The sequence below is a fragment of the Eschrichtius robustus genome, chromosome 2 (assembly GCF_028021215.1).
Source record: "Eschrichtius robustus isolate mEscRob2 chromosome 2, mEscRob2.pri, whole genome shotgun sequence".
In the NCBI taxonomy this organism is placed as follows: domain Eukaryota; kingdom Metazoa; phylum Chordata; class Mammalia; order Artiodactyla; family Eschrichtiidae; genus Eschrichtius; species Eschrichtius robustus.
Window position 1 is genome coordinate 136,217,315 of NC_090825.1, and position 14,858 is coordinate 136,232,172.

The 14,858-nt window shown below is 47.0% G+C and overlaps 1 protein-coding gene across 1 annotated transcript in view; it reads right to left on the reverse strand.

The window, feature by feature from the left end:
* CCNJL (cyclin J like) overlaps positions 1-14,858 on the reverse strand; it is a 55,886-nt gene that overhangs the window by 18,450 nt on the left and 22,578 nt on the right. The window contains exon 3 of the mRNA XM_068534576.1: positions 6,353-6,566. Coding sequence (XP_068390677.1) covers positions 6,353-6,566 — 214 coding nt within the window. The remainder of the gene's footprint in view (positions 1-6,352; positions 6,567-14,858) is intronic.

A 14,858-nucleotide genomic window follows, 5' to 3' on the forward strand; every position in this document is an offset into this window, starting at 1 on the left:
AGAAGCTGCTTCTCAGTCATCAAAGCAGGGGGAGGGGAGGGGAGGGGAGGGGAGGGATGCAGGGATGAGAGAGGGGGAGTGAGGCACTTTCCTAGGAGAAAGACAGGCCTCTCCTAGAATCTCCCAAGACCCAGAGGCAGTGCCTTTTTTGGTACCTGCCCTAAGAGATGAGGCTACTGATTTCTGGCTTAAGGAGCCTTAAAAGCAGTTGGTCTGGGAACTCATTTCTCACCTGGACACCCTGGACAGGACAAGGCAGAAAGGCAGGATGCAAATGTACTCTCTGCTGGGAGCATAGACAGAAGCTCAAAGTGTACAGTGATGAGGGACCAGATGGGGGAGGGACAATGCTCCTCTTCTGATGCTGTGTTGCTCTCGTGGAGAAGCACGTGCTTCCAAGGGCTCCCACACACTAAGTTCAATTTAAGAAAAAAGGGATCTGCTCAGCTGTTGGTCAAAACCTCTGCAAGGCAATTCAGTGCTACCCACCAAAATCTTAAATGCACACACCTCTGACCAAAGCAATCTCACAGACATACCTCAGTGTGCAAAGATGCAGAGGAAAGGACAGCTGTTGTCATATTGTTTAAAGCAGTAAAAAGAAAAAAAAAAAAAAAAGATGGCAATGTAAATATCCATCGACAGAGGAGTCATTCTATAAATGTCAGTGTTCATAATATGGAGAACTCTGCAGTCAGTAAAAAGAGTAAGGTAAATCCATACAGACGGGAAAGATGTTCCCTAATGTACCATGAAGAAAACACCTTTGTATTAATCGACTTGTGCAAATGTAATGGATTCTGATTATTCACTGTGCACACTGATCTGTGAATACAGAACCACGCTCCTAGGGGAAGATATAGGGTTAGGTTCCTTTGAGCCTCTGATCACAACCAATCAACACCTAACCTTTTTTGTGTATTTCTGTTTACTATATTGTTGATTCATGATCATTGAACTCACAGCCAACAGCACTTACACCTTATACCTGAGCAAAGCTTACCTAACACACACATTTTCTCCTAAGGCACACACATCACAGCCTTCCCAAACGTAGGAACACGACACTGCAATTTAGCACGATGGTTAGGGCCCGTTTTACACAGCAAAAACACCAACAAGCAGAAAAATGAGAAAACATGGCACTAAACAGCAAAAAAAGGACACCTGTTATTAGTATGAGAGCTGAGAAGGCACAGCGCTGCCTTGTTCGACCTCAGCTGGGAACACGCACGCCAGACGATTCACATCTTCTGCTGCTCAGCACGTGTCCACGGATGACCTGAAAAGTTCCGGTAGTATTGATTTTGGGGTTACAAGTAAATTTTAGTGAGTAGGCAAATTCACAAGTATGGAATCTTGGACTCATGAGGGCTGACTGTATGTTTGTATATGCACAGAACATTTCTAGAAAATACACTCGATCGATTTTGGAAAAAGATGTAAGGAACTGTTCCCAGAAGTTATCTCTGGAGAATGAGATAGGCAACAGATTTTTTATTTTATTCTTTGAATCTCATTTACAAGTGAGCATACCATTTCTAATTTTAAAACTCTACAGGAGGGAGATGGGCCTTTCTACAGGTAAGCACAGCAGAGCATGACAGACTCAACGTCGGGCTACGGGACCCTGCCCTGCAGGAGGACCCATGTGCAGAGAGGGGTCCTTCCCTTGCAGAGGCCGTGGGACCACCCTCCTGCTTGATGTTTCCCTCTCCTGGGGAGGAGGATGAGGGCTGAGATGAAGGCCAGCATTGGACTCAGGCTCACCTACAAAAATATGGAAGTCAGAACTTTATTCCAAGAAACAGATGGACTTGTCCCCCTGAGCTTTCATGGCTTTTCACAAACCAGAAGCCAGGAGCAGGACAGGGCTCACCAGCAACTCAGCACTAAGAAACCTTGCTTTCCCAGGGAGTGGGGTGGGGGTCTGGAAGCCACAATGAAAGAAAACAGAAGTTTGCAAAGAGAAAGTATGATGGAATTGGGATTAGAAAGGGAAAAAAAGAATCAAAAAAGGAGGAAGGGAGGGAATCTGGCAATTTTGTTTACGGGCAGTTTTTTTTTCTTTTTTGGCTGCACCACGTGGCATGTGGGATCTTAGTTCCCCGACCAGGGATCGAACCCGTGCCCCCTGCATTGGAAGCGAGGAGTCTTAACCACCGGACCACCAGAGAAGTCCCTTTACGGGCAGTTTATACGGCTGTTAATCTATGATTCACTACCTCCTCCCACCCCCAGAAATGAAAATAGGTTTGTTTTCCCAATTATGAAAATACATAAGTACATCTAGATCTGGAAGGATACACCCCAAACTTTGGGAATGGGACTATGGATTTGGGGGGAAACAATTTTTTTACACTAAGTCCTTCTGTATCTTTTGGATGTTTTTAACAATAAAAATGTATCTCATACTTTTTGTATCATCATCATAAGATCTTACATTTAAGGCCATGCTACCGTAGCAATGCCACCGAGCATGCCTCTTGTCTTTCTGGTTTTCTTTCCCTCCCTCTCTCCTTCCTCAGGCCGGTCCATGCCGTGAGGCTAAGAACTCAGCAGCCAGTCATCTCTGAGCAGTGACAACCAGGCAAAAGTAAAACTCCAAGTTTCCTTAAAAAGTTCAACATAGAATGACCATATATGACCAGCAATTCCACTCCTGGGTTACTACGCAAAAGAATTGAAAATAGATGTTCAAGCAAACTGGTACCCAAATAAATATTCACAGCAGCACTAATCCTAATAGCCAAAAAGTGAAAACAACCCAAATGTCCATCAACAGATGAATGGATAAAAACAAATGTGGTCTATCCATACAACAGAGATTATTTAGCCATAACAAGGAATGAAATACTGATACATGCTACAACATGGATGAACCCTGAAAACAGAAAGTAAAAGAAACCAGACACAAAAGGTCACATGTTGTATGGTTCCTTTTCATATGAAATATCCATAATAGTCAACTCTATACAGACACAGAACAGACCGGTGGTTGCCAGGGGCTAGGGGTGGGAAGGAAAGGGGAGTTACTGCCTAATGGGTACATGGGCTCCTTTTGGGGCGATGAACGTGTTCTGGATCTAGAGAGAGGTGATGGCTGCAGAACAGCGTTAAATGTACCAAATGCCACGGAACCGTACACTTTACAGTGGTTAAAATGGTAGAGTCTATGTTGTGATATGAATTCTACCTCAATTGAAAAAAATAAAGCAAAATTCCAAACTGTGTGACCTTGGGCCTCTCTGAGCCTACAGGATGGTCAGATGACAGCACGATCACATAGGCTGGTTGTGAGGCTTCCAAGTGATGTGTGTGTAAAGTGCTTGGCACAGGGCTGGGCATGTAGAAAGGGACCAGTGAGCAACGAAGCTACCCCCGTCGGGATGACAATTATTATGTGGCACTGTGAAAGCCAGCTCACCTGCAAGTGGTGGGGTTTCTGTGCTGTCAAATTGTCCTTTTAATTAAACAACAACAACCAACACACAGTTGGGGAGGGGTGCTATGTAAGATGAAAGACTAAAGAAGAGAGTGGCTCTTCTCTATTTATGGTATATTTATATCTAGATTATATTTATAGTAGAATTCTCTCCTGTGTTAAGGAAGGAAATGCAGAAAACTTGGTCATAGAAAGGCAAAGGGTGGCTTTGCCAGTGGTCCCCCATGGAACAAACCACAAGCTCTTGCTTTTCTGCCCCCTTCCACAGGCTTGGAGACATGGGTCCTTGACTGGCTCCTGTTTTATGGGGGCAGAAGGGGCTATGTGTAGGTGAGAGGGCTCCACCTATGCAAAGGCCCTTACCTGGAAGCAGCTTTAAAAACCTAAGAACAGACAGGTGCGGGCAAGAAGGACTGTCCCCCTTCTTATCTGGGAATTAATTATTTGCAACAAAATTAGCAGAACTCACAACTTCCTGAGGCAAGGTGAACCCCCTTGTGGCTGACAGGTCGGCCTGGGGAGAGGGGAGGGAGGAATGAATAGGATTTCAGGCTGTCATGGAAACTTTTCTTTCCTGGGGCCTCTGAGCATATGGCAGGTGTCCTGAAAAATCCGTTCCTACCGCCCAAGGCTGGCTGCTGTCCTCAGATGTGTGGGTGAGGGCCTCTGCCTCTCCCTCTGAAAGGCCCCCTCCCTCTGCCATGGCACAGTGGCACAAAGGAGTCCCCAGTGAGCGCCTCTCATCCCAGCTCCCCAGACAGATGCCAGGAGCCTCGGTGAACCCATGGAAATCCGAGTCCCCTGCCCCCCAGGGCCCTCGAGGCAACCCACAGATCGCAGACAGCAGCAGGCCAGAGGCCACGGTGCAGACTCCAGACTCCTCGAGGGCCGCTGAAACGCGATGCCTGTCCTGCTCTCTGCTGACGGGGACGTCTCGCAAACCCCCCAGCTCCTCCCAAGACAAAACAGAGCTGCGTGCTGATTTGAGACTTTGAAGCAGTGAGCAGGCCGGACTCCCAGCAAGACAGGCTCCCCTGTATAACACGGGAAAGCCAGCTGGCTCAAGGTAGAGAAAATCACAAGTCAGGAGGCTGTAAACCCAGAGCAGCCAAAGGGATTAAGATAACAGCAGGTGGCAGGTGCCAGGGTGGAAAACAAGGCAGAATTCTGAAAACTCTAAAGCCATGTGTCTGGACCTGGGTGATTGTGCTGGAGGGTCTGTAGCAGCCTGCCAGGGACAGACAAAGCCACGGGAGAAAATGCGCATGGTGGTCTCAAAGCGTCAGAGGGAATCAAGCACTGGGGAATGGGGAAGGGACCCATAAAATAAAATAGGACAATAACATATTGTAGCGGAGGATGTAAGATCTGATTGAATTTTAAGGAGAAAAGACTAGATGTCAAGGAAATGTGACTGCAGCTGGCCACTTTGGGGTGTCCCGCTCGTCTGCATGAAGGGCAACTTGGAGAAACGTGGAAGCCCAGCTCTAAGGGAAACTCTGGCTCCATTCATTTCCTTTAGCCCACAAATATTGTTTTCATTTTATTTTATTTTATTTTTTTTGGCCACACCACACGGCATGTGGGATCCTAGTTCCCCAACCAGGGATAGAACCCCCGCCCCCGGCACTGGAAGCACGAGAGTCCACAAATCTTATTTTTTGAGGCCTTACTATGTGCTCCTTTCCCTCCCTGAAACTCACTGCTTAGTGAGGGAGGTGAGTGTCAATCAAAAGTCCATGAGGCCGTGGGGCTGCACCTCAGGGATGCCTTACGTGCACCCCACTCCCAAGGCGGCAGGGGAGGCTTTCTCGGGGATGTGAGTGCAGGGCCCAAGTGCCGTTTAACCAGGACCAGATGGGCAGGGGGAAGGAATGGGAAGTGCTGTGGGCAGAGGGAACAGCATGTGCAAAGATCTGTGACAGGAGGGGCTTGGCTGGAACCCAGGGATGGAAGAGGAGAAAGGCTTGAGGTCAGAGAGGCAGGACCCTGACGGACGGTCCTTCTAAGACTGTTGGTAAACCAGGGGGCAATTTTTAGTTGCAGCGTGGCATGGCAGACTGTGTTTTAAGCAGATGACCAGAGCAGTAGCATATTCATTTCCTACCTAGGCAGACAGATGGTCAAAGCCATGCCGTGTTTTGTTTTGTTTTTTAAGATTTTTTTTTTATGTGGATCATTTTTAAAGTCTTTGTTGAATTTGTTACAATATTGCTTCTGCTTTATGTTTTGGTTTTTTGGCCGTGAGGCATGTGGGATCTTAGCTCCCCGACCAGGGATCGAACCCGCACCCCCTGCATTGGAAGGCGAAGTCTTAACCACTGGACCGCCAAGGAAGTCCCCATGCCGTGTTTTTAGTGAGGCCTCACTGGAAGATACAAACTCCAAGAGGCCTGTGCCCAGGCCTGGAGACTACGTAATGGGTCCTGCTTGGGGCCCACACAAACAGTCGCATTTCTAAACACCTCTAAGAACAGTGGTTGCTAGGGCTCCCCCCCACCGCCAGCAATTTCAGAAGCCCTATGTCAGAAAGCAGGTGACATGGGGTTAAGACACAGGTTCTGGCACCATGCAGTTCTGGGCTCAAATCCTGTCTGCTATAGATGAGCTGGGTGACCCAAGGCAAGTTTCTTAACCTCTCTGTGCCTCGGTGAAATGGGGGTACTAAAAGTATCTGTCTTCTAGTGTCACTGCGTGGATTCGTTAAGATCAAGCTGCTAAAATCCTCATCCCTCGGCCTGGTATAGATGCTAAAGAAAATGTTGGTTATTATTACTACGGTTCGCATTCAGCTAAGGATGAACACGGAAGACGTGCCAAGACCATGGAAATGTAGAATGATTCGGGAGCACCCGGGCTCACCAAGTGGGAGGAAACGGCACGGGGAAGGAAGTGGGTTCCACGTACTTGCAAGCAGAAGGCAGGAGACTGCCACGGCGTAGAGCTGCTTGGAGGTGGTGATGTTATAGCGATCCAGGAAGTGGTCCAGCAGGTAGACGGCCAGGTGCCGGGCGGCGGGGCAGAGCTGGCAGTGGCTGCTCAGCAGGGTTAAGATGTCGACAAAGAACCGGCGGCTCTTCAGGAGCGGGGAGTGGGCTCGGAAGGTGGGCAGCTTCAGCTCCTGGAACAGGCAGGGCAGAAGGGGGGTCAGGGCTGTCTCCCGAGAGCCTCAGAGGCCCACCTGCTGGCTGGTGAGGAAGCATCGATTCCCTCCACACCCTCTTCGTTTTCCTTCAAGTCCCAGGATGGCAGCCCCTCTATTCTAGAAACTCCTGGACCGTCTCCCACTTGCCCTCACTGAGCATAGGCTCGTAAAGCATCAAGAACATGAAGACAGAGGCAGGTGAAGGAGCGGGTCATTCCCAGCAAAAGCTCGACTATCTGAGATGCACGAGGCCATAAAACATGTAGGAGGCCTTGAGTTGGAGACCCACGTCCAAATTTTGGTTCTTCTACTCAACCAGTTTGACGGACCTTGGTCAGCCTGCCTTCACCTTCATTTCTTCCTCAACAGCTGAGGATTAAATGAAAAATGGATGTGAAGCACCTATTTTGAAAAAATTCACTGTAAAAAAGTTGTTAAAATAACAGTACAAAGAACTCCCAAATAGCCTTCACCCAGATTCATTAGTTGTTGACATTTTACGTTTTCTCTCTCTGCAGACATACACACTTTTTTCTAAAAGTAAGTTCTAGACATCAAATGTCCCACTAGGAGGTGACTTTTCCTTTGTAATTCATACACTGACGTGTCACCTGAATTTATTTAGTCTAACACAATAAAACCAACAAGAGAAATGTCACCCAACCAAGATTTTTATGACGGAAAAATTTTTCTTGTATATCTACCATATTTACAATTTAACCAAAGTAGACCAGACACAATTTATTTAGGAAATGTCTTAGCAACATTTTGTCAAATAGGGGAACAAAAGTGAGGAAAAACAGGAAAAGAAAAGCTGGCAGAAAGGGAACTGTGAGAGCTCACTAAGGGCAGGTTCACTGGGGGAGGAGATTAAAACAAATTGGTGCCCGCCCTCTGTCTAATGCCCTCTCTTAACCCCGGGGCTTTACTTAAATAGCAACAGCTCTGGGACGAGAAGATATCTGTTCATTCACTCATTCAAGAGATATCAATTCATTCATTTCACTCAGTATCAAGTACCTCCTATACATCAGGCATTATTCTAGGTACAGGAGGTACAATCTGGAATGAGATAGACACAGACCTAAATGTAAGATTAAAACTATAAAACTCTTGGAAAAAACACAGGAGCAAATCTTCATGACTTTAGATTAGGCAATGGCTTCTTTGATCTGACATCCAAGACAGAAGGAACAAAAAAAGAAAAAAAGGCATAAGTTAGACTTCAAAATTTAAAACTTTCAAAAGATACCATCAAGAAAGTGAAAAGACAAACCACGGGATGGGAGAAAATGTTTGGAAGTCATATATCAACAAGAGACTCTAATTCAGAATATATAAAGAACTCTTAGAACTCAGCAATAAAAAGACAAACAACCCAATTTAAAAATGGGCAAAGGACTGAATAGATATTTCTTCACAGAAGATATAGACATTGCCAATAAGCACATGAAAAGATTCTCACATTACTAATCATTAGGAAAATGCAAATCAAAAGCACAATCAGATACCACCTCACATCCATTAGAATGGCTATTATAAAAACCAAAACCAAAACAGAAAATAAACAAGTGTTAGTGAGAATGTGGACAAAATGGAACAAATTGGAAGCCTCATTACACTGCTGGTGGAAAAGTAAAATAGTGCAGCCACTGTGGAAAACGATCTGGCAGCTGCTCAAAATGTGAAACAGAGAGTTACCACATGACCCAGTAATTCCAATCCTTGGTGTATACCCAAGAGATGGAAACACAGGACCACACAAAAACTTGTACTGGAATGTTGATAGCGGCATTATTCATAATAGCCCCCAAATGGAAACAACCCAAATGTCCGTCAACTGATGAATGGAAAAATATGGTCTGTCCATCCCATGGAATATTATTAGGCCACAAAAACGAATGAAATACTGATATGTGTTACAACATGGATGAACCTTGAAAACATTATGTTAAGTGAAAAAAATCCAGTCATAAAAGGCCACATATCCTATGATTCCCTTTATATAGAATGTCCAGTATAGGAAAATCTGTTGACCAAAAGTGCCTGCCTCAGCCAGGCACAAAAATAACCACTTGCACGAGTTGTCTCACAACAGGAGGTCCCGATAAGGCACACTGCCGCTGAAAACTAACCAGGAGAATTCGGGAGGGGCCAAAAGGAGGGAGGAGACGCCGGCCCATAATATGTCCTGCCAACCTCCCAGAAACCCTCACGCTAGAATCCATCTTGGCTGAGAGATGCACACGCCATCAGGAAGGACCCTAGTCAGACCAAACATGGGCACAAGCAAGATGACTGGCCAGAGACAGCCTGGAAAGCTAACCCCATCACCATAAAACCTGAGGATGTGAGCCACGTGGCACAGCAGTTCTCCTGGGCTCCCTTATTCCGCTGTTCTCTGCCCGGGCGCCCCTTCCCAATAAAGTCTTTTGCCCTGTAAGGATACGCGTCTCCTCGGACAATTCATTTCAGACAAGAGCCCACTCTCGGGCCCTGGAAGGGGCCCCCCTTTCGGTAACAAATCCATACAAACAGAAAGCAGATTAGCGGCTGCTGGGAGCTGGGGGCAGTTGGGGAGGTTAGTGGCGGGGGGACCTGCCAATGGATATGGGGTTTCTTTCAGGGACGATGAAAATGTTCTGAAATTAGATAGTGTGGATGGTTGCACAACTCTGTGAATACCCTAAAAGCAACTGAATGTATACTTCAAAAGGGTGAATTTTATGGTGTGTGACTTATATCTCAATAAAGCTGTTATAAAAAAATAAGATGGACACATCATCCACTCTCATGGAGTTTATGGCCCAGTTAGAAAGAGACGGCCATCAAAGAATAAGGCAATTGCAGAATTCCAAACCATGATCAACACTACCGAGGAAAGCTGTGGACTCCGGGAAAGCTCCTCGTCTTCCCTGAGGGAGGGGAGGTCCGCCCTCTGAAAGCGAAGCCTGGTGGAGATTTCATGCTGGGATGAAATCTGGCTTCTTCCCCCAGAGCCTTGAGTCCACAACACAGCTCTCTCAGTGGCCCTAGAGCTGTGCTCAAGGAAGATGCCCAAAGCCTGAATCAATTATTTCCTGTTCCTAACATTACACATGAAGAAACTGAGTTTGACAAAGTCCTACAAACCCCAGGGCTTAACTAACTAGCAATATTAGATCTGAGACTAGAAGAATTTTAATGTATCCTTTTTCTCAACCTTTTATTTTTTTTAAATCATGGAGAAAATCTTTTTTCTAATAAACAATTTTTTAATTGAAGTATAGTTGATTCACAATATTTTGTTAGTTTCAGGTGTACAGCAAAGTGATTCAGTTAATATATATATTTTTTTTCAGATTCTTTTCCGGTATAGGTTATCACAAGATATTGAATATAGTTTCCTGTACTATACAGCAAACAATCCTTATTGTTTATCTATTTTATATATAGTAGTACACATCTATTAATCCCATACTCCTGATTTATCCACCTCCCTCTCTTCCCCTTTGGTAACCATAAGTTTGTTTTCTATGTCGGTGAGTCTGTTTCTGTTTTATAAATAAATTCATTTGCATTATTTTTTAGATTCCACATATAAGTGGTATCACATATTTGTCTTTCTCTGACTCACTTCACTTAATATGATAATCTCTAGGTCAGTCCATCCATGTTGCTGCAAATGGCATTATTTCATACTTGTTTACGGCTGAGTAATATTCCACTGTATATATGTACCACATCTTTATCCATTCATCTGTCAGTGGACACTTAGGTTGCTTCCATGTCTTGGCTACTGTAAATAGTGCTGTTATGAACATTGGGGAGCGTATATATTTTCGAGTTAGAGCTTTTGTCTTTTCTGGATATATGCTCAGGAGTGGGATTGCTGGATCATACGGCAATTATATTTTTAGTTTTTTAAGGAACCTCCATACTGTTTTCCATAGTGGCTGCACCAATTTACATACCCACCAAGTGTAGGAGGGTTCCCTTTTCTCCACATCCTCTCCAGCATTTATGATTTGTAGACTTTTTCAATCATGGAGAAAATCTTAACTTCTTTATGGAAAAGATCTGACTTCTCTGTGTATTATTCATCTTCATTGTTTGATGGATTCATGCTGCTCCTTGAAGGCGGGGGTCTGGGTCTGCTCTTGCTCATGTTTGTTTTGCCACCACCCTGGTGTGATGAGAACACGGTCGGGTGCCCGAAACTAAACGGTGAACGAGTGAAGGAAGGGAGGGGAACAGGAAGGGAGGGACTGCAGTGATGCACACCAGCCACCGGGGGCCCAGAGCAAGGTGTGGCTATCTGTGTAGAGTAGCAGGTCCGCGGGGACTTCAAGGAGAAGAGACCCGTCTAGCCAAATTCTGGAAGGATGTCTAGGAATTAACCTGTTGAAGAAGCGGGAAGGAAAGGAAGCTCAGCAGGAAAAACAGCACCTGCAAGGCCACACTGGGGTCCCGTCTGGGGAATCTGGAGCCCTTGGAACAGCAGGAGAGGGAGGGTATGCTTGAACAAAGCAGGCTGCGAGGGTGGGCAGGGTCCCAGCCTGTATGTCCTGCTAGGATATCCGGCCTGCCCTGAGGGCAATGGGGAGCCAGCGAAGGGTTTAGAGCAGGGCAGTGACATGGGCGGAGCAGCAATGCAGGAAGATCTCTCAGCCAGGCTCGTCCTGGGCTACAGCCAGACAGCTGGTATCAGCAGCCAACGTGCGGCTGCAGCCCCTCCACGACAGGGCCCTCTCCCCACCCTCCAGCAGCCTCCACAAGCTCGCAGCCTACTTGGGCATTTCCTCTAAGCAGAGGGCTCTACGGCTCTTGACAAGAAGCAAGCAGTCACAGATCCTTGGTGTTCCATAGGCAGCAGCTGCGGGAAATTAGCCAAGCGACCTTTGGCCCAGGCCGAGCTGCCCTCATCAAGGCGGTTCAAAGGCCCCAAACACAATAAGTCAGATATGCAATGTCCTGACTTCCCTCCCGGCTCAGCTCAACCCAGCCAAGCTTCACTCCCTCCCTCTGGATTTTCCCTTGTGTCAAGAGACACTCAAAGCAATACGCTGTAGGTCTTTCCTCTGAACACTCCCCTGCGAAAAGGGCCCACTGGCTCGAGCAGATTCTCACAGGAAGCCATCGGTGCATAAAAGAAAAAGCTATGGACCTTCGGAACAGGCAACAATAGCTCCGGAAGGAGTTAGCAGGTAGGGCTTCCTGGAAAAGGCTGGTCTCAAGGGTGGGCAGGCTTCTGAAAACTAGAACAGATGCCTGTGATGCTTCCCCATTTCTGCTCCTCCCTCAGACACGGGTTTAAAGGTCACTTCCTGAGAGAGGCTTTCTCTGACCCTTCATCGTTCCGAATCAGGTGCCCCTTGTCTTCTCTCTTAGCACGATGTTCTTCACGGCCAGGTATTTACTTATTTATGTGTCTTTTCCTGCTAAACACTAGCTTCAGAGAGCAGGAGCCACGTCCATCTTGCCGATACCATCTGCCCAGTGCCCAGAGCCTGGCGCAGGGGCAGGTGCTCAAAAAAAATATCTGCATGAGCAAAAAGGAATGAATAGCCGTCAAAAGTCATGGAGGAAACTTACATGCATATTACTAAGTGAAAGAAGCCAATCTGAAAAGGCTGCATACTATGACTCCAACTATATGACACTCTAGATAAGGAAAAACTATGGAGAGAATGAAAAAAGGTCAGTGGTAGCCAGGGGTTCGGTGGGGGAGAGATGAATAGGGGGAGCACAGAGGATTTTTAGGGCAGTGAAACTACTCTGTATGATACTATAATGATGGATACATGTCCAAACTCACAGAATGTGCAACACCAAGAGTGAACCCCAATGTAAACTGTGGACTCTGGGTGACAATAATGTGTCCATGTAGGTTCATTGACTGTAACCAATGGACCCCTCTGGGGGGGCTGTTGATAGTGAAGGAGGCTGCGTGTGTGTCAGGGGGTGGCAGGGGTACATGGGGAATCTCTGTACCCTCCGTTCAGTACTGCTGTGAACCGAAAACTGCCCTAAAAAACAAAGTCAATTAAAAAAAAAAAAAAGAATGAATACAAGGACATCCCTCCCTGTTCCAAATACACCCATCCCTGCCATATATGGGGGAGCAACTTGGCACAGATTGTAAAGTTAGGCAGTTCTGGGGTGGAGTCTCACCTCCACTATTTACTAACCTTGGGCATGTGAATTCTGAACCCATGTCCTCATGCAAAAAACGGGGGTCACAGTGCCATAATGTAAAGCATCTGGCACTTAACAGCACTCAAGCAAGCCTCAGTGGCCTTTCCCTCAAACTGGGCAATCAAATCTCAGGTAAGTTGAGCTTATCTGCCTCTGTCGGGCTCTCAAAGGAAGCTGCTTTGTACGGTGGAACGAGACATTCTACCTGAGGGGTTACAGCTGGGCCTGGGGGTCTGTGCAGAAAGGGAAGCCTGCCCACTCCACGTGCTCTGCAGAGCCCCGGAACCAAAGAGAATTAGGAGCTCTGAGCCTCTGCTTTTCTCCTGCACCTCAGAGCAGGGCGATTCTTTGGCAAATGAACAACAATGCGGGACGCCAGCATGCCTACCCTGTTTAGTTGAGAGTCCAGCCGATTACTCCCCTAACCCAATTAGCGGGGAAAGGCATTCATTACAAGGGCTTTGCTCTAAGGATCGCATTCCTCCCCAAGCACTCTTGACCTAAGTCAGCTCCGGGTGCATGAAGCCAGACCCTCCGCTGAGCACTGAGCGGCCTGGATTCCAGAAACCAAAGAGCAGCCTGCTGAGAGGCGGCTCAGGAAGCTCTCCTGGATTAGGCAGGCACTTGGCAGGCACGCAGCAGCTGGCGCGGGCGGAAAGGGGGCAGGAACCAGTCAGGCAGGGTGACTTTGCTGGAGCTGGGGCCAGGGGCAGCAACGGTATGGCCGGCACAAAAACTGCGGGGAGGGCACTGAGAGGAGGGGTGGAGGGGCGGAGGGACGGGCAGAAGCTTCCTGAAACTCTCCCTCCCCAGTTCTGGCTCTTTATCACCTGAGCCAGACGGGAGAGCACCTGTGCCTCAGGTACATCTAGAGGCGGGAGCACAGGGACAGATGGCCGTGATAGGGTGAACGCAAGGGGATCCACCTTCAAAAAAAACCCTGCTCTTGTTATCTCAGTAGTTTACCGTATTTTTAAAAATAATAACAATGGACTAGGAAAAAAACTATTAGATGTACACCAAAATGTTACAGTGGTTATCTCAGAGGGCTGGGATCCCGCATGATTTTTACTTTCACGCTTTTCAACACTGCCCAGATTTTTAAAAAACATTCACTGTAAAAAAAAAAAACCATTCGCTTTATTATTTCAATTACTGTGTTTCCAGTTTGAAAAAAATGGAGAGAGGGACTAGATACCCACTGTATTAAGGCCCAGCTCAAACCTTATCCCCGAGGATTCCCTGGCAACCCTGCATCATCGCTTTGACACAATCAGCTCTTTAATAATAGCATCCCCCCTGCCAGCGCTGGGCTAAACATCCCGCTTCATCCTCACAAGATGCAAAGACCCCACCAAGGCACTACCCAGACGTAGTGTTTTTCTTTGTTTCTTCTTTTTACTAATTATAAATTATGTGCTCACTGATAAATTTTCTAAAGTAAAAAAGGATAACAAATATCACTGATAATCCCTGGTGCAGCGAGAAGTACTACTGAGTTTCACATGGATTCTTTGGATGTTTCTCTGTGCAAACTTTCACAGAGCAGAGGACCCTCATCTACAAGCACGTCCCTTTCACAGGAATCTGTGGTTTCAATGGCTGCCTGGAGTTTCATTGTGAGGTTGTGCTGTGACTTAAGCAGACCCCGATTCTGGACATTTGGGCTGTATCTCCTATCTTCCTTCGGGTGTCGTCTGAGAGGCCTTTCTTGACCCGCCTCTGTTGCACCATCCCTACAATCAGCAGTTACTGCTGACTCAAGTGTTCATCTGTCGCCCCCCTGCCCCTACCACCCGCAATGTGATCTCCGGGAAGGAGGGAGCCACCTCTTTCCAGGTCTTGGTTGTACCCCTGGTACCCAGCACACAGGGTGAATGAATATCTGTTGAATGAGTGCATGAATGTATGAATGAATGAATGGAGTGTTCTGTGATGAACACAGGTGCGACCCAGGCAAACACCAACTGGGGGATCTTCCCTCCACCTGGGGCCTTCTCTAACCTCCTCCCCCAAGTCTCCCTTACCTGGTCCTGCACCCTTCCCTGGGGTAACCAAAGGGGTGGGGGAACGGCCCCCAAGTGGGAAACC